Here is a 24,705-nt window from a genome sequence, read left to right as displayed (position 1 = left end):
TTGCCGCTCTGCCATCGGCGGAGTAATACGTAGTAGTCCGTAGAAGCAAATAGTCCGCGCGTATTTTTATTTCTGCGGGCTTATTTGGCGGTTATATTATCTGCAAATGAAACTATTTATTCGCGGAAACCTAATAAACAAAATGAAGCGAAAGCAAAGCCTCCACGGAGCTGGCTGAAAGGCACTCCCCGCGTTGGTCGACTCCGCCCATTGTACCAGGGAGAATTAAAAAAAAAAGGCGGGAGCCGGGCGTTAATTCCATTTAATTAGGGAAATCGGCCGCACAGGGCAATAAGGCGCAGTTTCTAAGAATGCTAGGAACGTGTAGATCAAGTTCCCGCGGCAAAAAGACGAGTTCAGATTCCTCTTCAGTGCACCTTTAAGAGTCAATAACCAAGTTGAACACCAGTGTTAATCGAATTCAGATCAGCTTGAAAAGTTGATTGACCTCTGAAATCCGACAAAGTTCAAGTGAAGTAATCCTAATGTTAATCTGCTACCTGTATTCTGTAACGTGTACAAGATAGAAAGTTATACAACGGGTAAAGACGACGACGATCCGTGAGGTTGCTCGCGCAGCTCGTTCCAGCCGAGCGGACGTCGCCCAAGCAGCGCTCGGTCCGTTGTCTTGCACCCCACCTTCCTCGGACCCTGCGAACCCCGACCGGCAGAAACGATGGCCGCTCCAGACCCTGTGGCTGCGGCGAGGAGGCCCTCCATGGCTCCTTCGGCGGCGGCAGCGGCGGTGGTGCCCACCGGCGCTGCGCCCGTGGTGCCGGCCTTTGTGCCTCGGGCGCAGGACTACGAGGACGACGAGGACGAGGTGGAGGACATCATGAGACCGAAGCCCGCGCAGATGCAGCAGGTGAGCCGACGCGTGCTTGTTCTTCGCTTCAGCTGTGCACACCTTATGAACACCGTATTGGCAGGTGGCTGTTTCTAACACAGCCAAGTTCGGAGCAGCGTCGCGCCAGCAACCTCTCGCGCAACTGGCGCGACGCTGCTCCGAACTTGACCGGACTTAACCGAGCTTATCCGGGTAAGCTAGGGGTGGTAACTCGGGTTGGAGCGCAGCTGAAGCGGTTGCTAGGCACGGCGACTCAAGGTCGTTTGGCAGCCGCACCGCCACGAGCAAACGCAACGAGCCGAGCTGGGCTCCACTAGTGTTGCGTTCGCAACAAAGTGGTCTCGAGACTTGTAGAGTTACGGCGTAAGCCTTACTTGCCTCATTTATGAAAAGGCGTTTGTGTGTGTGTGTTGTGTGTGTGTACGTGCGTGCGCGCGTGCGCGCGCGTTAACGCTCAATGGTACCCATAAAAGATGGCATCCTCATGCGACCTGGTAGGTGGTGGTTAAATTAATGATTGGTCGCGCAAAGTTGCACGGGACAACCTGGATCGCACAAATTCCACGTCCAATGGCAGAACCTGCCATCCCATGACAGTGGCTCAGCGCTTAACCACTACACCACTGTGCCAGGAGTGGTGTCTGGACTCCCGGGGATCTATGAATATTAGGGAGAGAAAGACACAATTCTGCATATATGGGCATTAACCTATTAGCTACCGCGTGATACCCTTAAGGCAAAGCGCGGGCCGCGATCAGAAGGGGTGCGGAGGAGGAGGACGAAAACTTTTATTTCTATTTACAGTGAGAGGTCGATGGGGCGAGCCGGAAGGGCCCACCCCTTACAAACACTAGGAGGGATCCCTAGTCCGGGATCCCTGTAGCTCCCGCAGCGGCCCGGGCTCTAGCTACCAATGCCTGTTGGGCATGGAGTTGGGAGCAGCCGCGCAGGGCAGCTTCCCAGTCCTCTCGAGTGGGGTGGAGGTGGGGCGGGTAGGCAGGACTGGAAGGGCATGCCCACACCATGTGGTAGGTGTCCGAAAACTCCTCCTCACAGTGCGGGCACGCGCCCGAGAAAGAAGAACTGAAGTGCTTAAGTACTGCCGGGCACAGTACAGTATTGGTATAGAGGCGGAGAAGCCAGCGCTCCTCCACCCTGGTGAGGCCTTTGCAGGGAGGGGGATAGAGACAATGAAAATTTTGATAAAGAGAGGTGATCTCTTTAAAGGTGATGGCCGGATTGAAATTGAATTCCGGATCAGGCTGCGGATGAGGCGACGCCCGGTGAGTAAGCGCGCGGGCGGCAGCGTCGGCTGCCTCGTTCCCTTACGGCACAGCGCGGACCGCGATACGGCGGCGACTGCCTTCAGAGTTAGAGCGCAGATCAGAAGGGGTGCGGCGGCGTCCCGGCGGCAGCTACGCAGAGCCATGCAGAGGTAGATTTGCCAGGTGCGTTGCATTGGGTTACTTCACGCCTCAGTGCGTGGCGACTGCGTTCACAAAGTGAGCGGGCGGGCGTACTTTCACGCAAGCAGTCTTAAGTGTATGGCCGACTTTTTTAGAGGCTTTATTGCCTTGTTATAGATATTGCCCTTCGTGTGTTCATAGTCTGAAGAACGTCTGTAGATAAAAGGCCGCTAAAAGTGTGGCGTAAATCTATAGATTGTCTACAAACTTTCCATAGGAATATTGGTGCCTATACACTAGACTGTAGGATTTTAAGGCGAACACCTTTAATGCCTCGTCGTTGTCGACCGAAGGTTGTCAGCAGCGGTGGCACGCTCTTCGGTTGGTCAAAATGGTTATGACATCAGAGTGCGCGGATTCGAAGTAATGACGTCGCCCACGGATGCCTGCGCCCCCTTTTGAAGCACACGACAACTAATAAAATAGTTGTCGTTCGCTCCGACAGGGGGCGTAAGGCGTGCGTGGGTGACCCCATTACATACATCATTACTGCGAACAGAGCCAAGGATACAACCGAATTCATCGAAGCAGAGAGAGAGAGTCGTGCTAAAGAAGCAGTTAAAGTCGGTACTCAAAGTGTGTAGTTGTTATGTGTAGTCAAATAAATCACTAGTACAGCACAAACAGTCTCGCAGTCAATGCCAAACAGTGCGCCAGGAAAGTCTTTCGCCTTGAAGCACTTAAGAGAGCCAAAGTGCCCCCTGAATTTTTTAATGCAAATTTTAGAGACATTATTCACAAATTTCAAAGAACAGTCTATAAACTGTCTAAAGAAATTTCTGTAAGAGTGCGCATTATGCCAGGCACAGAAGCAACGCAGCTTTAAAAAAGAGACAGCTGGCAGCGTACTGCGGGCCGGCTCTGGAAACATTTCCTCTATCTTGGTGCTGCACTTGCACGCTTGAAGCCCGGAGAAGATTGGTCTTTCTTCGCTGGCTGATGTAGACCGAAAATCGGGGCTTTAAATTTGAATCCATTTCCCGGAGGCAGACTCCATAGCAGTGAGGTTCCATAGTATACAAAAAGAGAGGAGAGTGCGCCAAGTATGATAGTGCCAGAGACATTCGCTTAAGTGGAATCGAGGCGAGCTTGGCAACGAAAATGATGCAGAAGAGAGTTAAAGACAGCGAAGAAGTTCACTGCAATGCACGTCGTCTGTTCTTCTTCGTACTCTACCCTTGACGGTTTTCTTATATCGCCGTGAGAGGACTCAATATGGGATGCGAAAGGGAGGGAGCTGAAGCGCGTTGTGCATACGTCATTATAGAATAGTTGCAAGTGACAGCCTCTTCTAATGGAAGCTGCTGTTGTCTGCAGACTGTATGGCACACTCGCCTGACATTAAACTTTGTCAAGGCCAGAGCGACTATTTCCTGTTGATTTGCTCAGCACAACGATGTAAAAGGAACGGAGTGAATTTTTTGCTCCATTTCAAATGAAAGGAGGGTCGGTCCTGCATAGTAATGATCCTAGCAGAGTCCCTTTATATGAGGTGTTTGTTTCAGCCGAAGGGGTTCATGATAACAGAAATATAAATTTAAAGTCTGCACTGTATTTCTGAACAACTATTTATTAGATTGTCAAGCTGCCTCCCTAAAGTGACACGCAGCTCAGCTCGCAGAAACAGGTGTTTTGTGGTGTTTCGTAAGAAACCTCTGTATTTTTTTAAAGCTAGCTCGATCACTCGTAATATCACCATTTGTACTCGCGAAATATTAGTGGGCGCCGCCTGATGGCGGCGCCCATCTTACACTTCTCCTTCCATCTCACACCACTTACACTCTAAAACCTTCGCCCGATTTCGCTAACTTCATGCCCCGGGAAGCTCCTTGAGCATGTTCTGTTAGCGAGCTCACAAGTCACATGGCGGAGAATTTATACCCGCATAACATGGTGGGATTTCGCCCCAATCTATCCGCACAGGATGCCTTGCTGTAACTCTCACACGACACTTTCGACCCGCTTCTTCCAGGTCACACCAAGGCAGTCTTAGCTTTCGATCTCTCCAAAGCTTTTGATCGCATTGAACATCAGGCGATCATGACTGCCTTATCCCCATTGAATGTGGGTGTGCGCACGTACGCCTACATTCAAGCATTCCTCACTGACCACAGGGCTGCGATACACTTCGGCCCTCTGTCATCCCCATCCTACACGCTTCAGAGTATTGGCACCCCTCGAGACTCCTTCCTCTCCTCCTTCCTTTTTAACATCACCCTTATCCCCCCCCCCCCCGAATATTGGCAACTATTCCCCACCTGAAGCACACTATTTATGGAGACGATATCACCCGGCAGCTGTGGGCCACCCACGGCAGTGACGGTGGCATAGAGAGCACCTTACAGGAAGCAGCCGCCATCACTCAAAATTACGCACGTACCACCGGACTGTCTTGCTTTCCAGACAAGTCCGAACTTCTCCTCATCCGGCCTAGGAACCGCCGCTCCCCCATTGCCATTAAACTGAATGGTGACCCGATACCTGAGGTTGATAGCCTGCGTGTATTGGGCTCCACATCCAGAACGATGGTAAAAACCCCACCATCCTCAAGGAACTCAAGCAGGTTGTAGGCGCTATATCGCACCTCATCCGCTGGATTTCGGGACATCATAGAGGCATGAAGGAGCGCTACCTATGTCACCTCATTCATGCCTTTGTCCTCAGCCGTGTGCTGTACACTACCCCACACCTACAACTATCCAAACACGACATAAACGCTTTGGATGCCTTGATCCGCAAGGAATTCAAGGTAGTAATTCATCTTCTCTTCAACACACCCACAGAGAGGTTACTAGGCCTGTGCCTCCACAACACAATCGGGGAACTGGTGGAGGCCCACCGGAGGCCCACTGGCGGGCGCAATACATCAGGCTGACACAAGCCTCCACAGGCCGGTATATCCTGGACTCCCTCGGAAGTAGAATACCGGCCAACGACGCAACTCCTTGCCATCTCACGACTCCTTCACCGGGAGCTCCTCATTACGCCGCTTCCAAGGAATATGCAGCCGTCCCATCATGAGCAGCGCCGCCGAGCCCATGCGAAGGCACTCCATCGAGCGTACGGCTCCGAGCCGGACGCCGTATGGGTGGAAGCTGCCTGCACGGGTGATGAAGTGACAGGAGCTGTGGTGGCCTCCTCTTCTTCCAGCCTCCTGACATTACCTCTTCCCCCAGACACCTCCCCAGAGGCTGCAGGGGAAGCCGCCATTGCCCTTGCTTTCACCCGCATGGAAACCCGGTACATTTTAAGTGACTCTAAAACTGCGATTCTAAACTTTGCTCGAGGCCGAGTCCGTGTCCCTGCTTTTGGCATATTGGATTCGCCCGGTGCACCGCCAAGTAAAGGTGATAGGGGTGCCAGCGCACTCCGGGAATCCCGAAGCGAAGCCGCCAACCCTTTAGCCTGAGGTTCTTTAAAACCGGGCTCAGGTTTCCTCGTATAAAGGATTCAAGAAGGAGCGAATGCACTAGTTCAGCGATGTGACGCAGGCGTACAGAGCCTCACGCCAGCTCTACCCCCCGTTCCACCCCTCCCTAGAAAATAAACACGCAACACTCTGGCGCGCACTACAGACACACACTCTCTCCTCACCCCTTAACCTAGCTCACTATCATCCCTCCTTCCCCGCTCTTGCTTGCGCCCTATGTCCAGACCACTTCGCGTCTTCCCTTCACATCCTTTTCTTCTGCCCGGCGGACCCTCCAACGCGGGATCTAGAGAACCTCAAGACCTGGGAGGAGTGGGAGACCCTGCTGCGCTCGGAGGACCCGGCCGAACAGACCACCGGCACTGTCCGGGCGGCTAGTGTCATCGATCTTAGGAACATAAACGCTTTTGTACAGTGGGGTCTTGCGGAGAACCTGGGGCGTGCCCCGAATTCCTCTTAAAGTAAAATTCTTTCTCTCTCTTACACAAAGCAATCGGTAGCCAGACAAGCGCAAAAATGGCATCTAAAGTATACTGCATGCATTGTGGGCCTGAAAGAAGCCAGGCTACATCTATAAGACGAAGAACTGGAAATAAAATAAATGCGTCACACTTTTCTGCATAACAAATGGCCGTCTTTAATGTAGCTGCAATTAGACGCAATGGGGGAAAAAAAGCCAGAACTAAACATTGGACGTAGCAGGAGAGAAGCCAAGCTGAACGGCAAGGTGTAATGAATTTTAACCCCACTCTTATTATGTATAACCTGTCCTAGCTGAGCTAAGCCACTGCCATTTTTTTCTCATATAGATTATAAAGGAAAAATGAGGGGGACAGAAAGAAAAACTTTATTATAACAGGAATTCGGGGAACTCCCGAGGGTCCCCGCACGACCCCACTGCACTAAAGTGTTTATGTTCCTAAGGTCCATAACACTGGCAGCCCGGCCGGTGGCGATGGTCTGCACGGCCGGGTCCTCCAAGCGCAGCAGGGTCTCCCAGTCCTCCCAGGTCTTGAGGTTCTCTAGGTCACGCGGGGGAGGGTCCGGCGGGCAGAGGGAAAGTATGTGGAGGGAAGAAGCGAAGTGTTCTGGGCATAGGGCGCATGCCGGAGTGGGGAAGGAGGGATGATAGTGGGCTAGGGTAAGGGGTGAGGGGAGAGAGTGTGTCTGTAGTCTGCGCCAGAGTGTTGCTTGTTTGTTATCTAGGGAGGGGTGCGGCAGGGGGTAGAGCTGGCGTGTGGCTCTGTAGGCCTGCGTCAGCTCGGTGAATGAGTGCATGCGCTGCTTCGTGAATCCCCGATCCGAGGCCACTTGAGCCCCGTTTAAAGAACCTCGGACTAAGAGGTTGGCGGCCTGGTTTCCGGGATTCCCGGAGTGCGCGGGCACCCATATCAGTTCCACATGGCGGGGCGGGGGTGCGTCGAGCGAGTCCAGTATGCCAAAAGCAGGGATATGGACTCGGCCTCGAGCAAAATTTAGTATCGCAGTTTTAGAATCACTTAAAATGTACCGGCCTTCCGTGCGGGTGATAGCAAGTGCAATGGCGGCTTCCTCTGCAGCCTCTGGGGAGGTGTGTGCAGGGAGAGGTAGTGTGAGGAGGGCGGATAAAGAAGAGTCGACCACAGCTGCTGTGGCTTCATCACACGTGCAGGCAGCGTCCACCCATACGGCGTCCGGCTCGGGGCCGTACGCTCGATGGAGTGCCTTCGCACGAGCTCTGCGGCGCTGCTCACGGCGGGACGGGTGCATATTCCTCGGGAGCGGCCTAATGAGGAGCTCCCGGTGAAGGGATCGTGGGATGGCGATGAGGGTTGGGTGGAAGGCCGGTATTTTGATTCCTAGGGAGTCCAGAATATACCGACCTGTGGAGGTCTGTGTGAGCCTGATGTATTGGGCCTGTCGGTGGTCCTCCACCAGTTCCCCGATCGTGTTGTGGAGGCCCAGGCCTAGTAATCTGTCTGTGGGTGTGTTGAGGGGAAGATGAAGTGCTACATTGAATGCCTTGCGATTCAAAGCATCCAAAGCGTTTATGTCATGTTTGGATAGTTGTAAATATGGGGTAGTGTACAGCACACGACTGAGGACAAAGGCATGAATGAGGCAACACTGGTCGCGCTCCTTCATGCCTCTATGGTGTCCCGAAACCCTGCGGATGAGGTGCGATATCGCGCCTACAACCTGCTTGAGTTTCTAGAGGGTGGTGCATTTTGTCTGTCTAGAGTGCGTTGAGGTGAAAGCGTTTTCCGCACCACTTTGCCTATGTAACACTGGTGACGTCACCACCGGATGAAGTCACGCATAATTGACGACGAAGTAATGACAAATTACTAATGAATGACACATTACTGATTAATCACTCAGCACTAATTGACTGCTAATTAATGGCGCCTAAGCTTCGCCTTTAGCAGTGGAACGCGACAGCGTGTTGTAGCGCTGCCAGGGAGTCCTCGGAACACCACCATTCGTTCGGCGCGATCCCTTGCCCTTTGAACGCAACGCTTTTTGAGGAAAGTAAATGGCGCTGTAATTCTCAGTTATCTCGGTGGACACCTTAACCGCACTGTACAGGAAGGGAGGAAGTGGCAGTGAAAGAAGAAAGAGGGACCGTAATGAAGAAACTGAAAATTGTATTTGAGGAAAGGAAATTACGCAGTAACTGTCTCGCATATCTCGGTGGACACCCGTCAAAACGCGGATACAGTTGTCGACACGGCTGCCAACACGGCTGTCGACACGGCTGCCGACACAGACGCAGACACGGCTGCCGACACGGACCCGGACACGGCTGCCGACAAGGATTGCTAACGACAGCATGAGGTATTAAAGGTTTTCGATTTAAAATTCAGGCGGACACTTTGTTGACCTAAAGTGCGGTGAGGCGAAAGCCTTATGCTCAGTGTTGCTGCTTGTGTCATTGATGTGTGGTTCTTGCAACGCTGCCAGGGAGTCCACAGAACGCCATCGCCCATTCGGCGTGACGCCTTGCTCGATGGTAAATTGTTTTTTGAGGAAAGGAAATGTATAGACCGGATTAAAATCGGTTTCCTGCTAGGATGGGGAGGAGAAAACCTCCCGGTGAGAGAGCGCGCGGGCGGCTGCGTCTGCTGCCTCGTTTCCCGCCAACCCCTGATGAGCAGGGGCCCATATGAGGTAACGGTGTGCGGGGTCCGTATCCCGTATGCAATTTTGGTATATTCGATAGGCTAGGAAGGGAGTGCAGCCTTGTTCGACGTTCCGACAGGCCCCTCGCGAGTCGGTGATTATGTATTTTGAATTGGAATGTGAGGCCGCGAGAGCAATCGCGACCACTTCTGCTTGTGTTGCACTGCGCGCTCTGAAAGTTAGGCAGTTAACTGTGTTGCTCTTGTGAATTACCGCGGCCGTGTACCATCCCCCGTGGTGAGGGCCGGAGGCGTCCACGTAGTATATACCTGTTTTGTTGCCATAATATCGGGGTTGCGCGTCCGCTCGTGCCAGGCGCCGACCATTATGGTCTTCATGTGACATGTTTGCTGGAAGAGGCCGCACGTGGAGGGCACGTCTCCACAGTTCCGGGATGCGAAACCTGTCTTCCATTGGAGGGGTGTGTTGGATCTGGAGTCGAGCAAGAAGGCGGCGACCCGACTCCGTTAGCGACAAGCGCTCGTACTGGTTTGTAAGGTGCGCCTCCCGGAGCTCCCGGAAAGTATTCACCACCCCAAGAGCCATAAGCCGGCTGTTTGGAGTAGTGATGGGGAGGTCAAGGGCACGTTTAACAATTTTGCGAAGGATGACCTCAAGGGCGTCCTCCTCTTGTTTCCGTAGGTGGAGATATGGAGTCGAATAGAGAATTCGACTAGTTACGAAGGCGTTTGCCAGCCGCAAGGCATCCTTACTACGTAACCTCCGCGTTTGTTGGAAACCCGGCGGACCATGCGGCCCACCTGGTCCCCCACCTTACGGAGTTAGGCCAATGTAGTGTCTGGCCGCCTGTGTTTGTGGATGTAGAGTCCGAGTACCCGTATCTCAGCACTTTCGCGTATGGGACCACTCTCAAGAGAGAGATATATTTTAGTTGTGCACTTCTGTGAGGGGCGGAGGTGCACAAATTCCGATTTTTGAGGGGAACATTGAAGACCGCAGCGGCGGGCGTAGCGGTCTACTACCGTCGCCGCTGTTTGCAGGCTGGTTTCAATGCCTCCTGTGCTGCCCTGCGTGGCCCACAGAGTGATGTCATCGGCGTACAGGGCGTGCTGCACGCCGGCGACACCACTCAGCTGGGCCGGCAGGTGCATCATGGCCAGATTGAAGAGCAGCGTGGAAAGTACCGCGCCTTGAGGGGTTCCCCGGGTGCCGAGTAAGTAAAGGACCATGACCTCTATCTTGAATTCGAATGTAGGATTGACGATCCATTAAAAATTGGCTTATGTATTGGAATGTGTTGAGGCCACAGTCGGTGTGACTTAGGTTAGTGAGTATGATCTCACGTGTTACATTGTCAAATGCCCCTTTAAGATCCAAGGCGAGTACTACCCGGTCATTATGGGGGCATTCGAGGGGGTCAAGGACTTCCCGATTGAGATGCAGGAGGACATCCTGTGCGGATCTGTGTGGGCGGAATCCGAACATGGTGCTCGCAAAGACTTGTTTGTTTTCAAGATATGTAGATAACGGATCCCGCACCATCGTCTCCATTAGTTTGCCCACACATGAGGTGAGAGAGATGGGGCGGAGGTTATCTGTGTCAATTGGTTTGCCAGCTTTATGAATAAAAGTGACCAAAGCCGTTTTCCATTCGATTGGCAGGGGGGTGTGCCCGCGCCAAATCGCATTGACGTATTCCAGGAGGGACTGGTATGCCAAGTCGGGCAGGTTCGTCAAAAGCTTGACGGTGACCTTATCTCGTCCTGGCGCAGTGCCCCGTTTCATTTTGGCGAGAGCCGCCCGCAGATCATGGAGCTGGAAAGGTTGATCCAACTCCGTGTTCTCTCTGCCTGCATAAGAGTACGCAGATCAACGGGGGTCTTGGGCTGTACACAGATACTGGTCCCGAAGTTTCTGTGCCAGTTGAGTCGTGTTGCCAGGAAAAGCGTGCAGGGCTCGGTGCAAATGTTTTTGTGTTTCGGTTCGTGTTTGGGTTGGGTCGATTAGGGCTCGAAAGAGACGCCACGTGTTTCGGCTGGACATTTGTCGAGTGGCCGTGTTGCAACTATCTACCCAGTTGGAGTCGGCGAGTTGGGCCGCGTACTCTGCCGCTTTCTAGGTAAGCTGGGCAATTCAAGCTTTAAGCTTTCTATTGTGTTTCTGGCGTCGCCAACGGCGGACGAGGCTGCGACGGGCTTCCCAGAGGTGTAAAGGTGGTTATCCACGTCCGTGACCGCCTCTGATAGCTGGATGTGTGTTTCATGCAATGAAAGGTGTGCCAGCAGCTGTTGGGACCATGCTGTGTAGCCTTGCGCGGAAATGGGTGTATTATCAAGTGAGTTAAAATTTTGTCTGAATTTCGTCCAATCTGGGATATGGGCTTGTGTTCTGGGACGCTTGGGGGGGGCGTGTGCGTAGTGTAGTGTTAATGATGCAGTGGTCGCTACCGAGGGTCTCCTCGGTGTTGAGCCAGTCTGCGTGTCGTATGTTGCGAGTGAAGGTTAAGTCCGGACACGTATCCCGTGTCACGGAATTTCCTAGCCGGGTTGGGTGGACAGGGTCCGTGTGAAGGGTGAGACCCAACGTGGACGCAAGCTCCGCCAGCTTACGCCCGCGCGACTCCTCCTTGCGATACCCCCACTGCTGACTGGGAGCGTTAAAGTCGCCCACAATCAGCAGGGGATCGCGGCCTGCTACTCTTAGCGCGCGGCTAAAGAGGTCCGCAAAAGTCACTCGCTTTAGTTTGGGAGAGCAGTACACGTTGAGTATATGCAACGGTGGGTCCCTGCGGCGGACTGGTAGGAGGGTCACCATTACATAAGAGTACTCTAGTTGGAGGTCGAGATCCACTAGGTTGGCTGTGTAGTCTTTGTTGGCATAGCGGACTGGTTAGCGTGCTAGTCTAGCACTCCGGAGACCCTGGTTCGATCCCCCAGCTCGGCCAATTTCCTACTCGGTTTTATTCATTTATGTGGTCTGACTAGAAAGGTCAATCAGGCTAATTGGTCTTTACCATTGTTCTAATATCATCCATCACGTCCTGTCATTCGCCTGTCAAGTGATGGAACTGTCTAGAATATTCGACACAATGTCTATGAAACATCTAGAAACATCTAACCATTAACGAAGGTTAATGATAGTTAAGCGTGACTTGCACATTTCCTGATACTAGTTAATGTGTGGTTAGTGATAGATAACGTGACCTTAACTAGTAAACTGATTAATTAGTGTGTAGGGGTGCGTTTATTAGACGTCCTCAAGAGACCGAACCGCTGTGCAGGGTCTGGCAGCAAAGCGGCACTTTTTCAAATTCATCTGGAGCCCAACGTCAGTAAGACAAGTCAGAACGCGCTCCAGGCGGATGAGATGAGAAGAAAAGTCCGCAGAAAAGACGACGATGTCATCGAGATAGCAAAGACAACTCTCCCACTTGAGTCCACTAAGGATGGTGTCCATCAGGCGTTCGAAAGTTGCCGGGGCGTTGCAAAGGCCAAACGGCATGACGTTGAACTCATATAAGCCGTCAGGTGTTATGAAGGCAGTTTTTGAGCGATCAGTGTCAGCCATAGGCACCTGCCAGTAACCTGACCTCAAATCCAGCGAGGAGAAATACTCAGCTCCTTGCAAGCAGTCCAGGGCGTCATCGATTCGTGGCAGGGGATAGACGTCCTTGCGTGTGATGTTGTTGAGCCGGCGGTAATCAACACAGAACCTGATGGAACCATCTTTCTTTTTTACCAACACAACAGGAGACGCCCAGGGACTGTGAGAGGGCTGTATGACACCCCGACGGAGCATGCCGTCCACGTGATCAGAAATGACGCGGCGCTCAGAAGCCGAGACACGATAGGGGCGCTGGCGAAGAGGGGCGTGTGTACCGGTGGCGATGGTGTGCGCAACGACAGACGTACGGCCCAAGGCAGTCTGAGGAAGATCGAAAGAAGACCTGAAGCGCTGGAGGAGGGCGACGAGTTGATCACGTAGCGCGGGTGGAAGGTCAACGTCAATGGCACGGTGGAAGACGTCGGAGGGCGGTGGATCATTCTGAACATCACAGGAGCTGAGCACATCGACATCGAAGGAAGCGGTGGTATCAAGAATAGGGTAGGGAAGGCAGGAATCAAGTTCTTCAATACGCCCGAGGCATTCACCTCGGAGCACTGCTGACGGGCACGAAGATGGGTTCGAGACGTAAATTGCACTTTGTCCATGGTCGATCGTCAGAACAGCAAAGGGAAGCAGGAGGCAGGGATGGCGGGAAGCGGTTTCGGAAGGCGTGAAGAAAACAGTTGAATGAGTGACGCCGGCACAGGAGAGGGGTACGAGGGCAGCAGAAAACGGAGGAATGTCGGTATCAGTCGCGACCACAAGTTTGGCAGACTGCGTAGGTACGTCGCAAAAGGGAGCGTCACACAGCGGAGAAAAGGCGATTTCAGCTCGAGCGCAGTCAATGACGGCACGATGGGTCGAAAGGAAGTCACATCCCAGGATGATGTCGTGTGAGCAGTGAGACAGCACAATAAACTCGATGGTGTACAAAACATCTTGAATGAGGGCACGGGCCGTACATGCGGCTGAGGGATGAATGCGCTGTGATGAGGCGGTGCGAAGCGAAAAATCAGAAAGTGGGGTAGTCACTTTGCGGAGTCGGCGGCAGAGAGCTTCACTTATAACAGATACTGCAGCGCCCGTGTCGACGAGGGCGAGAACCTTGGCACCTTCCACGAACACTACGATTACATTAGCGGGACGACACGGAGGACTTGAGGAGTTCGAAACAAGCGCAGTTCTTGCCCCCGGAACTGCGGCTGTTAGTTTCCCTCAAGTGCGGAGCTAGAACGTCGCAGCATCGGAGAAGGGGAACGGCGTCGAGGGGAAGGCGATCGGCGAGTGGTGTAAATTTGGCGATCAGGGGAAACAAAGGGGGGACCAGGTGGACTTCTCGGCGAGGATAGTTCGGCATCGTACGGGTAGGAGCGCAGATCAGGTCGAGAAGGCGGAAGGCGCTGGCGGCAAAGCCGCGCGACATGGCCGGGCCGACCACAGGCGTAACAGATGGGTCGGTTGTCCGCAGTACGCCAGGGATTCGTAGGATGTGGGCGAACTCTTGAGAACGGAGCTTGAGACGGGGGCTCAGACGGCGGCGGCGGACGGAAAGAAGGGGCGGCCTGGTAGGAATCGGGTGCCTGTGTATGTCGTGGCCTGGCCACTGCTTGGACGTACGTCAGGGGTGCTGTCACAGGCGGGAGCACAGGGCTTGACGGTAGCAGGTCAGCGACTTGGTCTTGCACGACACGGCGAATGGTAGGAGCCAAAGACGGGGTCGAGTCAGGAACTTGGCGGGCGGGGTCTTGAAAATGTGATATGAGGGACAGCTGGCGAGCGACCTCTTCACGAACGAAGGCTTTGATTTGGTTGAGAAGAGGGGAGTCCTCAGGAGAAGTACCGCCCAGGGCCAGTGTAGAGAGGGCCTCGTCGCAGACACCGGCACGCCGTGTGGAAGCGCGCTGCTTGCGGAGCTCGTCGTAGCTCTGGCAAAGCTTAATAACCTCACTGACGGTGGTAGGATTTTTCGCGAGGAGCATCTGAAATGCGTCGTCAGCGATGCCTTTGAGGATGTGGTGGATCTTGTCTGCTTCTGGCATGGCGGCGTTGACACGTTTGCAGAGGTCAACGATGTCCTCAATGTAACTTGTGAAGGTCTCGTCGGTGTGTTGAGCGCGGTCCCGTAAGCGCTGTTCGGCACGGAGCTTGCGCACCGCAGGGCGGCCGAATACGTCCGCAAAACTCTTCTTAAATACGGGCCAAGTGGGTAGGTCTGCCTCATGGTTTCGAAACCAGAGGTTCGCCACGTCCGTGAGATAAAAGATGACCTTACTCAGCTTGATAGTGTCATCCCATTTGTTGTAGCTGCTCACTCGCTCATACGATGACAACCAGTCGTCAACATCTTGGTCGGCAGTGCCACTGAAGAGGGCAGGGTCACGCTGCCGGATGGCGCCAGAACAAATGACGGTGGTTGAACTGGCCGCCGGTGTTGGGGCAGTCTCATCTGGCATGGTTGACACAGGCGGCAGCGTACGGCTCCGGAGTTCCAGGTTGGTAGGGGACGAACCCAGCACCTCCACCAATTGTAGGGGTGCGTTTATTAGGCGTCCTCAAGAGACCGAACCGCTGTGCAGGGTCTGGCAGCGTAGACGGGCGTAGCCAGCACCAAGAGAGAAGAGAGCGGGGGAACTTCGTCGTCGTCAGGCGCAGCGTAGTGTCGGCGCATAACTTCGTCGTCGTCAGGCGCAGCGCAGTGTCGGCGCATGGCGGTAGCGGAACCTGTCACAGTTGGCACACTACAAGTGTTATGGTACAGGCTCAGTGCAGAGTCCCACGTGCCACTTCTTAACTACTACTAATTACCAAAAATTTCCGCTGTCGTGTTCGATTATAGATAACGTGATCTTCACTAGTAAACTGATTAATTAGTGTTAAGGTACAGGCTCAGTGCAGAGTCCCACGTGCCACTTCTTAACTACTACTACTTACCAAAAATTTCCGCTGTCGTGTTCGATTGGCTATTGATTGGCATATGCCCATATAAGGCATGTATCCGAAAGGCGGACACGTTTGCTAACATGGTAAGAAAAGCATGAGGATTAATGGCTTCCCCAAAAATACGTGCTTCAGTGCATGAGGCCCTCCAGGATATGGAGTACAGGACCAGACTGTTAACAAACGGCGAACAGACCCGGCCTTTCCGGGAACGTACCTGCTTGCTGTCAATTAAAGCGCGAATAGTTCCGCTGGTTTAGCCCATGAGTGCTGAAATTTTTTTGCTTGGTAATAAGTTCTTGCGAGTCGAGAAAGAAAGATGGCGCTACATTTTAAACATCCCGTAAGTCTTTTAGTGGAACATCTAAAAAGGTTTTCATACCATTTAAATAAAGAAAATAGTATCTTTCACTTAAATACAGTTTAAAATTTTGAGGTAGGAGCAGCTGACATTGTCCAATGCTCATGAAGAAGACATCCCTGCCGTCGTGCAAACCGCCACATCCTAGTGGTTACCGACCTCGGTAGCTATGCCTTAGGGATGCCCGCTGCGAGCTGTGAAACATTTAAAAAAATTTTCAGAAAACTTAAATAAGAAAAATAGTCCCTTTCACTTAAACACAGCGGTGGCTCACTGGTTAAGGTGCTCGGCTGCTGACCCGAAAAGAGGAGACCCTCGGTAGCGACCACTGCATCATTAACACTACACTACGCACACGCCCCCTCAAGCGTCCCAGAACACAAGCCCATATCCCAGATTGGACGAAATTCAGGCAAAATTTTAACTCACTTGATAATACACCCATTTCCGCACAAGGCTACACAGCATGGTCCCAAAAGCTGCTGGCACACCTTTCCTCGCATGAAAACACATCCAGCTATCAGAGGCGGTCACGGACGTGGATAACCACCTTCTACACCTCTGGGAAGCCCGTCGCAGCCTCGTCCGCCGTTGGCGACGCCAGAAACACAATAGAAAGCTTAAAGCTTGAATTGCCCAGCTTACCTAGAAAGCGGCAGAGTACGCGGCCCAACTCGCCGACTCCAACTGGGTAGATAGATGCAACACGGCCACGGGACAAATGTCCAGCCGAAACACGTGGCGTCTCTTTCGAGCCCTAATCGACCCAACCCAAACACGAACCGAAACACAAAAACATTTGCACCGAGCCCTGCACGCTTTTCCTGGCAACACGACTCAACTGGCACAGAAACTTCGGGACCAGTATCTGTGTACAGCCCAAGACCCCCGCTGATCTGCGTACTCTTATGCAGGCAGAGAGAACACGGAGTTGGATCAACCTTTCCAGCTCCATGATCTGCGGGCGGCTCTCGCCAAAATGAAACGGGGCACTGCGCCAGGACGAGATAAGGTCACCGTCAAGCTTTTGACGAACCTGCCCGACTTGGCATACCAGTCCCTCCTGGAATACGTCAATGCGATTTGGCGCGGGGACACCCCCCTGCCAATCGAATGGGAAACGGCTTTGGTCACTTTTATTCCTAAACCTGGCAAAACAATTGACACAGATAACCTCCGCCCCATCTCTCTCACTTCATGTGTGGGCAAACTAATGGAGACGATGGTGCGGGATCGGTTATCTACATATCTTGAACACAACCAGGTCTTTGCGAGCCCCATGTTCGGATTCCGCCCACACAGATCCGCACAGGATGTCCTCCTGCAACTCAATCGGGAAGTCCTTGACCCCCTCGAATGCCCCCATAATGACCGGGTAGTACTCGCCTTGGATCTTAAAGGGGCATTTGACAATGTAACACATGAGATCATACTCACTAACCTAAGTCACACCGACTGTGGCCTCAACACATTCCAATACATAAGCCAATTTTTAATGGATCGTCAATCCTACATTCGAATTCAAGATAGAGACCATGGTCCTTACCTACTCGGCACGCGGGGAACCCCTCAAGGCGCGGTACTTTCCCCGCTGCTCTTCAATCTGGCCATGATGCACCTGCCGGCCCAGCTGAGTGGTGTCGCCGGCATGCAGCACGCCCTGTACGCCGATGACATCACTCTGTGGGCCACGCAGGGCAGCACAGGAGACATTGAAACCAGCCTGCAAACAGCGGTGACGATAGTAGACCGCTACGCCCGCCGCTGCGGTCTTCAATGTTCCCCTCAAAAATCGGAATTTGTGCGCCTCCGCCCCTCACAGAAGGGCACAACTGAAATATATCTCTCTCTTGAGAGTGGTCACATACGCGAAAGTGATGAGATACGGGTACTCGGACTCTACATCCACAAACACAGGCGGCCAGACACTACATTGGCCAAACTCCGTAAGGTGGGGGACCAAGTGGGCCGCATGGTCCGCCGGGTTTCCAACAAACGCGGAGGGTTACGAAGTAAGGATGCCTTGCGGCTGGCAATCGCCTTCGTAACTAGTCGAATTCTCTATCCGACTCCTTATCTCCGCCTACGGAAACAAGAGGAGGACGCCCTTGAGGTCATCCTTCGCAAAATTGTTAAACGTGCCCTTGACCTCCCCATCGCTACTTCAAACAGCCGGCTTAGGGCTCTTGGGGTGGTGAATACTTTCCGGGAGCTCCGGGAGGCGCACCTTACAAACCAGTACACGCGCTTGTCGCTAACGGAGTCGGGTCGCCACCTTCTTGCTCGACTCCATATCCAACACACCCCTCCAATGGAAGACAGGTTTCGCATCCCGGAACTGTGGAGACGTGCCCTCCACGTGCGGCCTCTTCCAGCAAGAGAGAGAAACAACTTTATTGCCATAGATTGGCGGAATTTAGGGCAGGTGGGCTTGGTGTGGCCCCCAGGTGGGGGCGACTTCCTGGGCCCACGAAATGAGTGCCAGTTGGATGCTCTTGTCTGGCCTTCTGAGGAGTTGGTTCCATCCGTCTTCGGAGGGAGCTGGCAGTAAGGTTCGAGGGGGCGGATTTCCCGCGCAACCCCAGAGGATGTGAGCCTGGGTGGCGATTTCTCCCTGGTAACAATTTTGGCAGACGGGGTCGTATTCCCCGTCTGTGATGAGTGAAAGTCTAGAATGGCTAAGGATGGAGTGTGTATGCAACCTGCGGAGCAAGGTGGCTTGCGCTCGATTCAAGTCGGGGTGTGGAGGCGGGAACTGGCGTCTCATCTCTCTGTAGAGGTTGGTAATTTCGGCGAAGGTCTGGGGAGCCTCGGCAAGAGCGTCTGGGTCCGTGGGGCCGGCCGCCGGGTTGGTTAGTCCTCGGGCTAGTCGGTCGACCCCTTCGTTTCCAGAGTTTCCCGCGTGGGCGGGTACCCAGACCAGGTTGATCTTATGGTCGGGAGTGCAGCCGCGAAGGATGCGTGCAGCGGGATGGCAGATAAAACCTGCTGAGTAATTTTGTATCGCTCTTTTGGAGTCGCTGAGGACTGTGCGCGTACGTGGGTCAGCGATGGCCAGCGCGATGGCGGTTTCTTCTGCCGCTGTCGGAGAGTGAGCTACTACTGTGGCGGCGGTGACGATAGTAGATTGTGGCGTGGTTGCACAAGCCACGTATGTGTTTGCACTTTGCCGTGCAGCAAACATGTCACATGAAGACCATAATGGTCGGCGCCTGGCACGAGCGGAAGCGCTAGCCCGATATTATGGCAACAAAACAGGTGTATACTACGTGGACGCCTCCGGCCCTCACCACGGGGGATGGTACACGGCCGCGGTAGTTCACAACAGCAACACAGTTAATGGCCTAACTTTCAGAGCCCGCAGTGCAACACAAGCAGAAGAGGTCGTGATTGCTCTCGCGGCCTCAGATTCCAATTCAAAATACATAATCACCGACTCGCGAGGGGCCTGTCGGAACGTCGAACAAGGCTGCACTCCCTTCCTAGCCTATCGAATATACCAAAATTGCATACGGGATACGGACCCCGCACACCGTTACCTCATATGGGCCCCTGCTCATCAGGGTTTGGCAGGAAACGAGGCAGCAGACGCAGCCGCCCGCGCGCTCTCTCACCGGGCTGTTTTCTCCTCCACATCCGATCAGGAACCCGATTTTAATCCGATCTATACATTCAAAGATATTACAACATATTATCAAAATTGTCATCGCCTTTACCCTAGCCCATGTAAAGGCCTGAAGAAGGCGGATGAGCGGCTCCTTCTCCGCCTTCTCACCAATACATTGCTGTGCCCGGCAGCGCTAAAACATTTTGACCCCTCCTTCAGCGGCAGCTGCCCACACTGTAGTGCGGCGTCTTCTGACACCTATCATATTGCCACGCGCCTAACGCGCCGCGCGGCCTCCGCGCTGAGTCGAAGACGACGACGAAGCGGCGGTGGGCTCTTGTGGCGCGCTGTTCTGTTCTGTGTCGTGGAAGCTGGCTCGATAATTAAAAAGAAGGCTCCCGGTCTTGGGTTCTCCCCGACGTCTACCTTCACGGCTCCTCTGGTCGTGACACTGGTGGAGGTGCGGCCGATGCTCCCTACTCCTGAGTACGACTCGACGCCTGCCCTTCCAACCCCGCTATTCCCCCCATCCCCAACCCAACCCGGGAGGACTGGGAGGCGACCCTGCTCGGCTGCCACGACTTACAGGCCCAACAAGCCTTAGTCGGGCGCGCCCGGGCGGCGGCAACCGCCACTGGGGTCCCATACTAGGGACCTCCACCTAGTGTTTGTAAGGATCGGTCCCTTACGGGCTGATCCAAACATACCTCCTGTTCATTCGTAATAAATGTTTTCACCACCCACCACCCGAAAGACGCGGGTTCGATCCCGGCCGCGGCGGTTGAATTCCTTTGGAGGTGAAATTCTAGAGGCCCGTGTACTGTGCGATGTCAGTGCACGTTAAAGAACCCCAGGTGGTCGAAATTTCAGGAGCCCTCCACTACGGCGTCTCTCATAGCCTGAGTCGCTTTCGGACGTTAAACCCCATAAACCAAACCAAACCAAACTTAAACACAGTTTTAAAAAATCAGGGGGGCACTTTGTTGACCGAAGGTGTGGTGAGGCAAAAGCCTTAAGCGCAGTGTTTCTGCTTGTGTCACTGATGTATGGTCAAGATGTTAAGGTCTTGCAACGCTGCCACGGAGTCCACAGAACGCCATCGCCCACGAATTGATTGACGGGAAATTCGTTTTTTAGGAAAGGAAATGTATCTCTCTCGCATATCTCGGTGGACCCTGATTAGATCCCCAACTCGACCAATTTCCTACTCGGTTTTATTTATTGATGCTTCTGGGTTCTTTCGCTCACGGCCAACGCCAACGCCACCGAGGAGAGAGAAAACTTTATTACAACAGGAATTTGGGGCACGCCCCAGGGTCCCCGCACGACCCCACTCCACTCAAGTGTTTATGTTCCTGATGTCCATAACACTGGCAGCCCAGCCGGTGGCGATGGTCTGAACGGCCGGGTCCTCCGAGCGCAGCAGGGTCTCCCAGTCCTCCCAGGTCTTGAGGTTCTCTAGGTCCCGCGGGGGAGGGTCCGCCGGGCAGAGGGAAAGGATGCGGAGGGAAGAAGCGAAGGGTTCTGGCCATAGGGCGCATGCCGGAGTAGGGAAGGAGGGATGATAGTGGGCTAGGGTAAGGAGCGAGGGGAGAGTGTGTGTCTGTAGTCTGCGCCAGAGTGTTGCGTGTTTGTTATCTAGGGAGGGGTGGGGCGGAGGGTAGAGCTGGCGTGAGGCTCTGTAAACCTGGGTCAGCTCACTGAATGAGTGCATGCGCTCCTTCGTGAATCCCGCATCCAAGGCCACCTGAGCCCGGTTTAAAGAACACCGGGCTAAAAAGTTGGCGGCCTCGTTTCCGGGATTCCCGGAGTGCGCAGGCACCCATATCAGCTCCACTTGGCGGGGCGGGGGTGCATAGGGCGAGTCCAGTATGCCAAAAGCAGGGACATGGATTCCGCCTCGAGCAAAATTTAGAATCGCAGTTTTTGAATCACTGAAAATGTACCGGGCTTCCGTGCGGGTGATTGCGAGTGCAATGGCGGCTTCCTCTGCAGCCTATGGGGAGGTGTCGGGAGGGAGAGGTAGTGTGATGAGGGCAGATAAAGAGGAGTCCATCGCAGCTGCTGTCGCTTCATCACCCGTGCAGGCAGCGTCCACCCATATAGCGTCCGGCTCGGAGCCGTACGCTCGATGGAGTGCCTTCGCATGGGCTCTGCGGCGCTGCTCATGGTGGGACGGGTGCATGTTCCTCGGGAGCGGCCTGATGAGGATTTCGGCTTTTGTGCGACACGGGGGCCCTTAACGCTCTCGCATTAATATTCCTAGGGTGGTCAGACGCTCCGTCGAGGTGATTGTACGAAGGTTGAGGGCCGTCTTTTAACATCTCCTTTATGGTGGTGTCAACTTGCTGTTCCTTGCCCTCTGCTAGCATGTGAAAGCGTAGTCCCTATGCGATTCGTCTAAGTACCAGTGCTTGTGTGGGTGACACGGAGGTTGCTCTGTATCCAATGGCCAAGAGTGCGCGATCAGGTTAACTTCCCTGATGACCTGACGCTCGATCATGAGGTTGGTGTAACCTGGAGAGACATATCTAGGGCCATGTACTCGTATGACACCCGATTTCCCAGGGGTGCAGTGGAGGCCGCTTTAGGAGGCGAAGTCCTTGACGTTTCGGGCTGCTGATTGTAGGGTGGTTTCTTTTCGGCCGAGGGGAACCCTTTGTTGCCCATACAGTTATATCAGCGTATATGGTAAAGCCTACATTTGGAACTGACTTTAATGCGACGGTCGAATTTTGATGGATGCGAAATTCTAGAGGCCCGTGTACTGTGCGGTATCAGTGCACATTAATGATCCCCTGTTGGTGAAGATTTCCGGAGCCCTTCACTGAGGCGCACCTCATTGTCTGAGCCTCTGTGGAATGTTTTACCCCCATAAACCTGAAGCAGTGAGCCGGCGCGGCGGTGCGCTATAGTAGTGGTCTCGCAAAAAGAAAAAAAAAAACCTAGTGGAAATAACAATTTCAGGTTGTGGGACATGAAAAATGTGGTTTACAAAATATGCTTGACATTCAGAAAAAAATAGGATGAAGGTAGAAAAAACAAACACCATCGCTGAAACTGTACACTTTACACGAAGCAGGCCGAGAGCCAACTATATTGCAATGTTAATTTTTGTTAGGTTACAGACATGTACTGCATAAATTAGAACGATTTATCATTGAAATCTGTGCTATCCTGGTCGGACACTTCATTCAGGATAGGTGTCAATAAGCGGCATTTTAACTTTAATTTCCCGTAATTTGTGCGGAATATATCAACTGTCTGTTTTTCCCGGGTTTTGTACACAATATAAAGGATTGTTTGTAAGCCCGGCTAGTTTGCCTATTGAATTGCCGTGTTTATCATATTCTGACTTGCAATACCGGGGCAACCTTTCAGAGTATAAAAGCTGTATATGGATAATTTAAAATTTTGTAAACATTTCAGCCGTGTTTAATAACAAGGGACTCTTCCAATTACTCGCATAACACATCTCTGTTTCGAGCGTCGTAGTTACGAATGCAAGCACGCCAAAATTCATAACTGAGAATTTTATTACAGCATATGGACTGAAATAGGAACTAAGAATTAGGAATTGAGAACTAGAATGGAAGACGGGAACTAAGATCCTTTCGAAAAGACGGCAAGAATACAAATTGTACGGTAATTTTATAGATAATCTCTGTCTCAGTGCACGTTAAAGAACCCCAGGTGGTCGAAATTTCCGGAGCACTCCACTACGGCCTCTCTCATAGCCTTAGTCGCTTTGGGACGTTAAACCCCATAAAACGAACCAACCAAAAGATAACGGAAACGCTTGCGAATTACATGCGACACGAGAACAAGCCTGACGACAGCAAGCATTAAATATGTGGATTAGATAAGGTGCTGTTGCGTCAGCGGTGTATTTAACTGGTGTGAGTGTGCTGCGCTATGAACGACTGCAAAGCACAGCTGTCAACCACAATATGCATCGATACCGCGCCATAGAACAGGTGCGTGCGCACTGTGCCGGCTGCAGTGATACGAGTGCCTTGGTAGGAGTTTCTGTAATGCCGAACGGCAGTAGAGGATGCTGAGATGTTGTGGAGTCTGTTGTGTTTATCTTTTCTACTGGACTCCTTCTGCTGCAGATGGGCGCCTCCGGCCCCAGCCTGGGCCTCATCTTCGGCGTGGCACTGGTGGTCATCACGACCTCCGCGGTGGTCACCTTCTACGCGCTGGGCAAGGACAAGGAGAACACGTCGCCGAGCCTGCCCTCCAGCTCCCGCGCGCCGTTGCCGCCGTTCGTCCACGTCACCGGCGGAGATAATAATAAGAGCCTCGACGCCGAAGACTCAGACGCTGGCGCAGCCGAAGATGAAGGCTTGAGCAGCGGCCAGGGAGGCGACGACGCCGTGTCGTCCACACCAGAGACGAGTTGAGCGCCGCCCCTTCTTCGTTGGGGGATGGCGCTTGGCCGTTCGAGTTTTTTTTTTTTGCATGTTACCCTCTTTTTTTGGCGATTGTCGTTTTATGTCCATAAATTTCGTATGCATATGTTCTTACTTTCGAATTCAGGCGTATTTTATTTACACGTGCAGAACTCCAGCTGAGTGCCTTGAAGCAATTATGTTGCTATTGTGACTAGACATTCGAGGTCGACGTTGATTTCTCTCAACCGCCACCGCATTTCATGTCGGCGGAACCAATAGTACAATAAACATGTTTTCATCAGTCGCCTAAAATACTGTTCGATCATCGGCTAATACCCGCTGCGGTGGCTCAGTGGTTACGGCGTTCGTCTACTCAGCCGCAGTCATCATCATCGTCAGCCTGACTACGTCCACTGAAGGGCAAAGGCCTCTCCCCTGCCTCTGCAATTAACCGTCTCTTTTGCCAGTTGCGACCACCGTACCTCCGCAAACTTCTTAATCTCATCCGCCCCCCTAACTTTCTGCCGGCCCCCTCCTACGCTTGCCGACTCTTGGAATCCGCTCGGTTACCCTCAAGGACCAACGGTTATCTTGGCTTCGCATTGCATGCCCTGCCGAAGCCCATTTCTTCCTCTTGATTTCGACTAGGATGTCATTAACCGCGTTTGTTCCCTCATCCACTCCGCCCTCTTCCGATCTCTTAACGGTACACCCATCAGTTTTAAGGCGAAAGCCTTTAATGCCTGGTACTGTCGTTAGCAGCCGTGTCGGCAGATGTATCCGCGTTTCGGCGTCACTACTTAAAAAAACTGCCGAGGCTGGGAATAGAACCAAAGCCTTAGGCATTTGAAGTGGAGACGCTACCACTCCGCCACGAAGGCTCAGGATTTGAGCATAAATAAAGGCGCAAATGTACGTGGTTTCATAAATG

The 24,705-nt window shown here is 53.1% G+C and overlaps 1 protein-coding gene across 1 annotated transcript; it reads left to right on the top strand.

Moving 5' to 3' along the window:
* Positions 1-676: 676 nt before the first annotated feature.
* Positions 677-23,783, top strand: LOC149338899 (uncharacterized). The gene is made up of 2 exons (XM_089547802.1): positions 677-865; positions 23,493-23,783. The coding sequence occupies exons 1-2, from the start codon at positions 677-679 to the stop codon at positions 23,781-23,783; spliced, it is 480 nt and encodes a 159-aa protein (XP_089403928.1).
* Positions 23,784-24,705: the final 922 nt, after the last annotated feature.

The sequence above is a fragment of the Amblyomma mixtum genome, chromosome 6, assembly GCF_055824585.1.
Source record: "Amblyomma mixtum isolate Tamu chromosome 6, ASM5582458v1, whole genome shotgun sequence".
NCBI classification, from domain to species: Eukaryota; Metazoa; Arthropoda; class Arachnida; order Ixodida; family Ixodidae; genus Amblyomma; species Amblyomma mixtum.
This window is presented reverse-complemented; position numbering and strand designations above follow the sequence as displayed.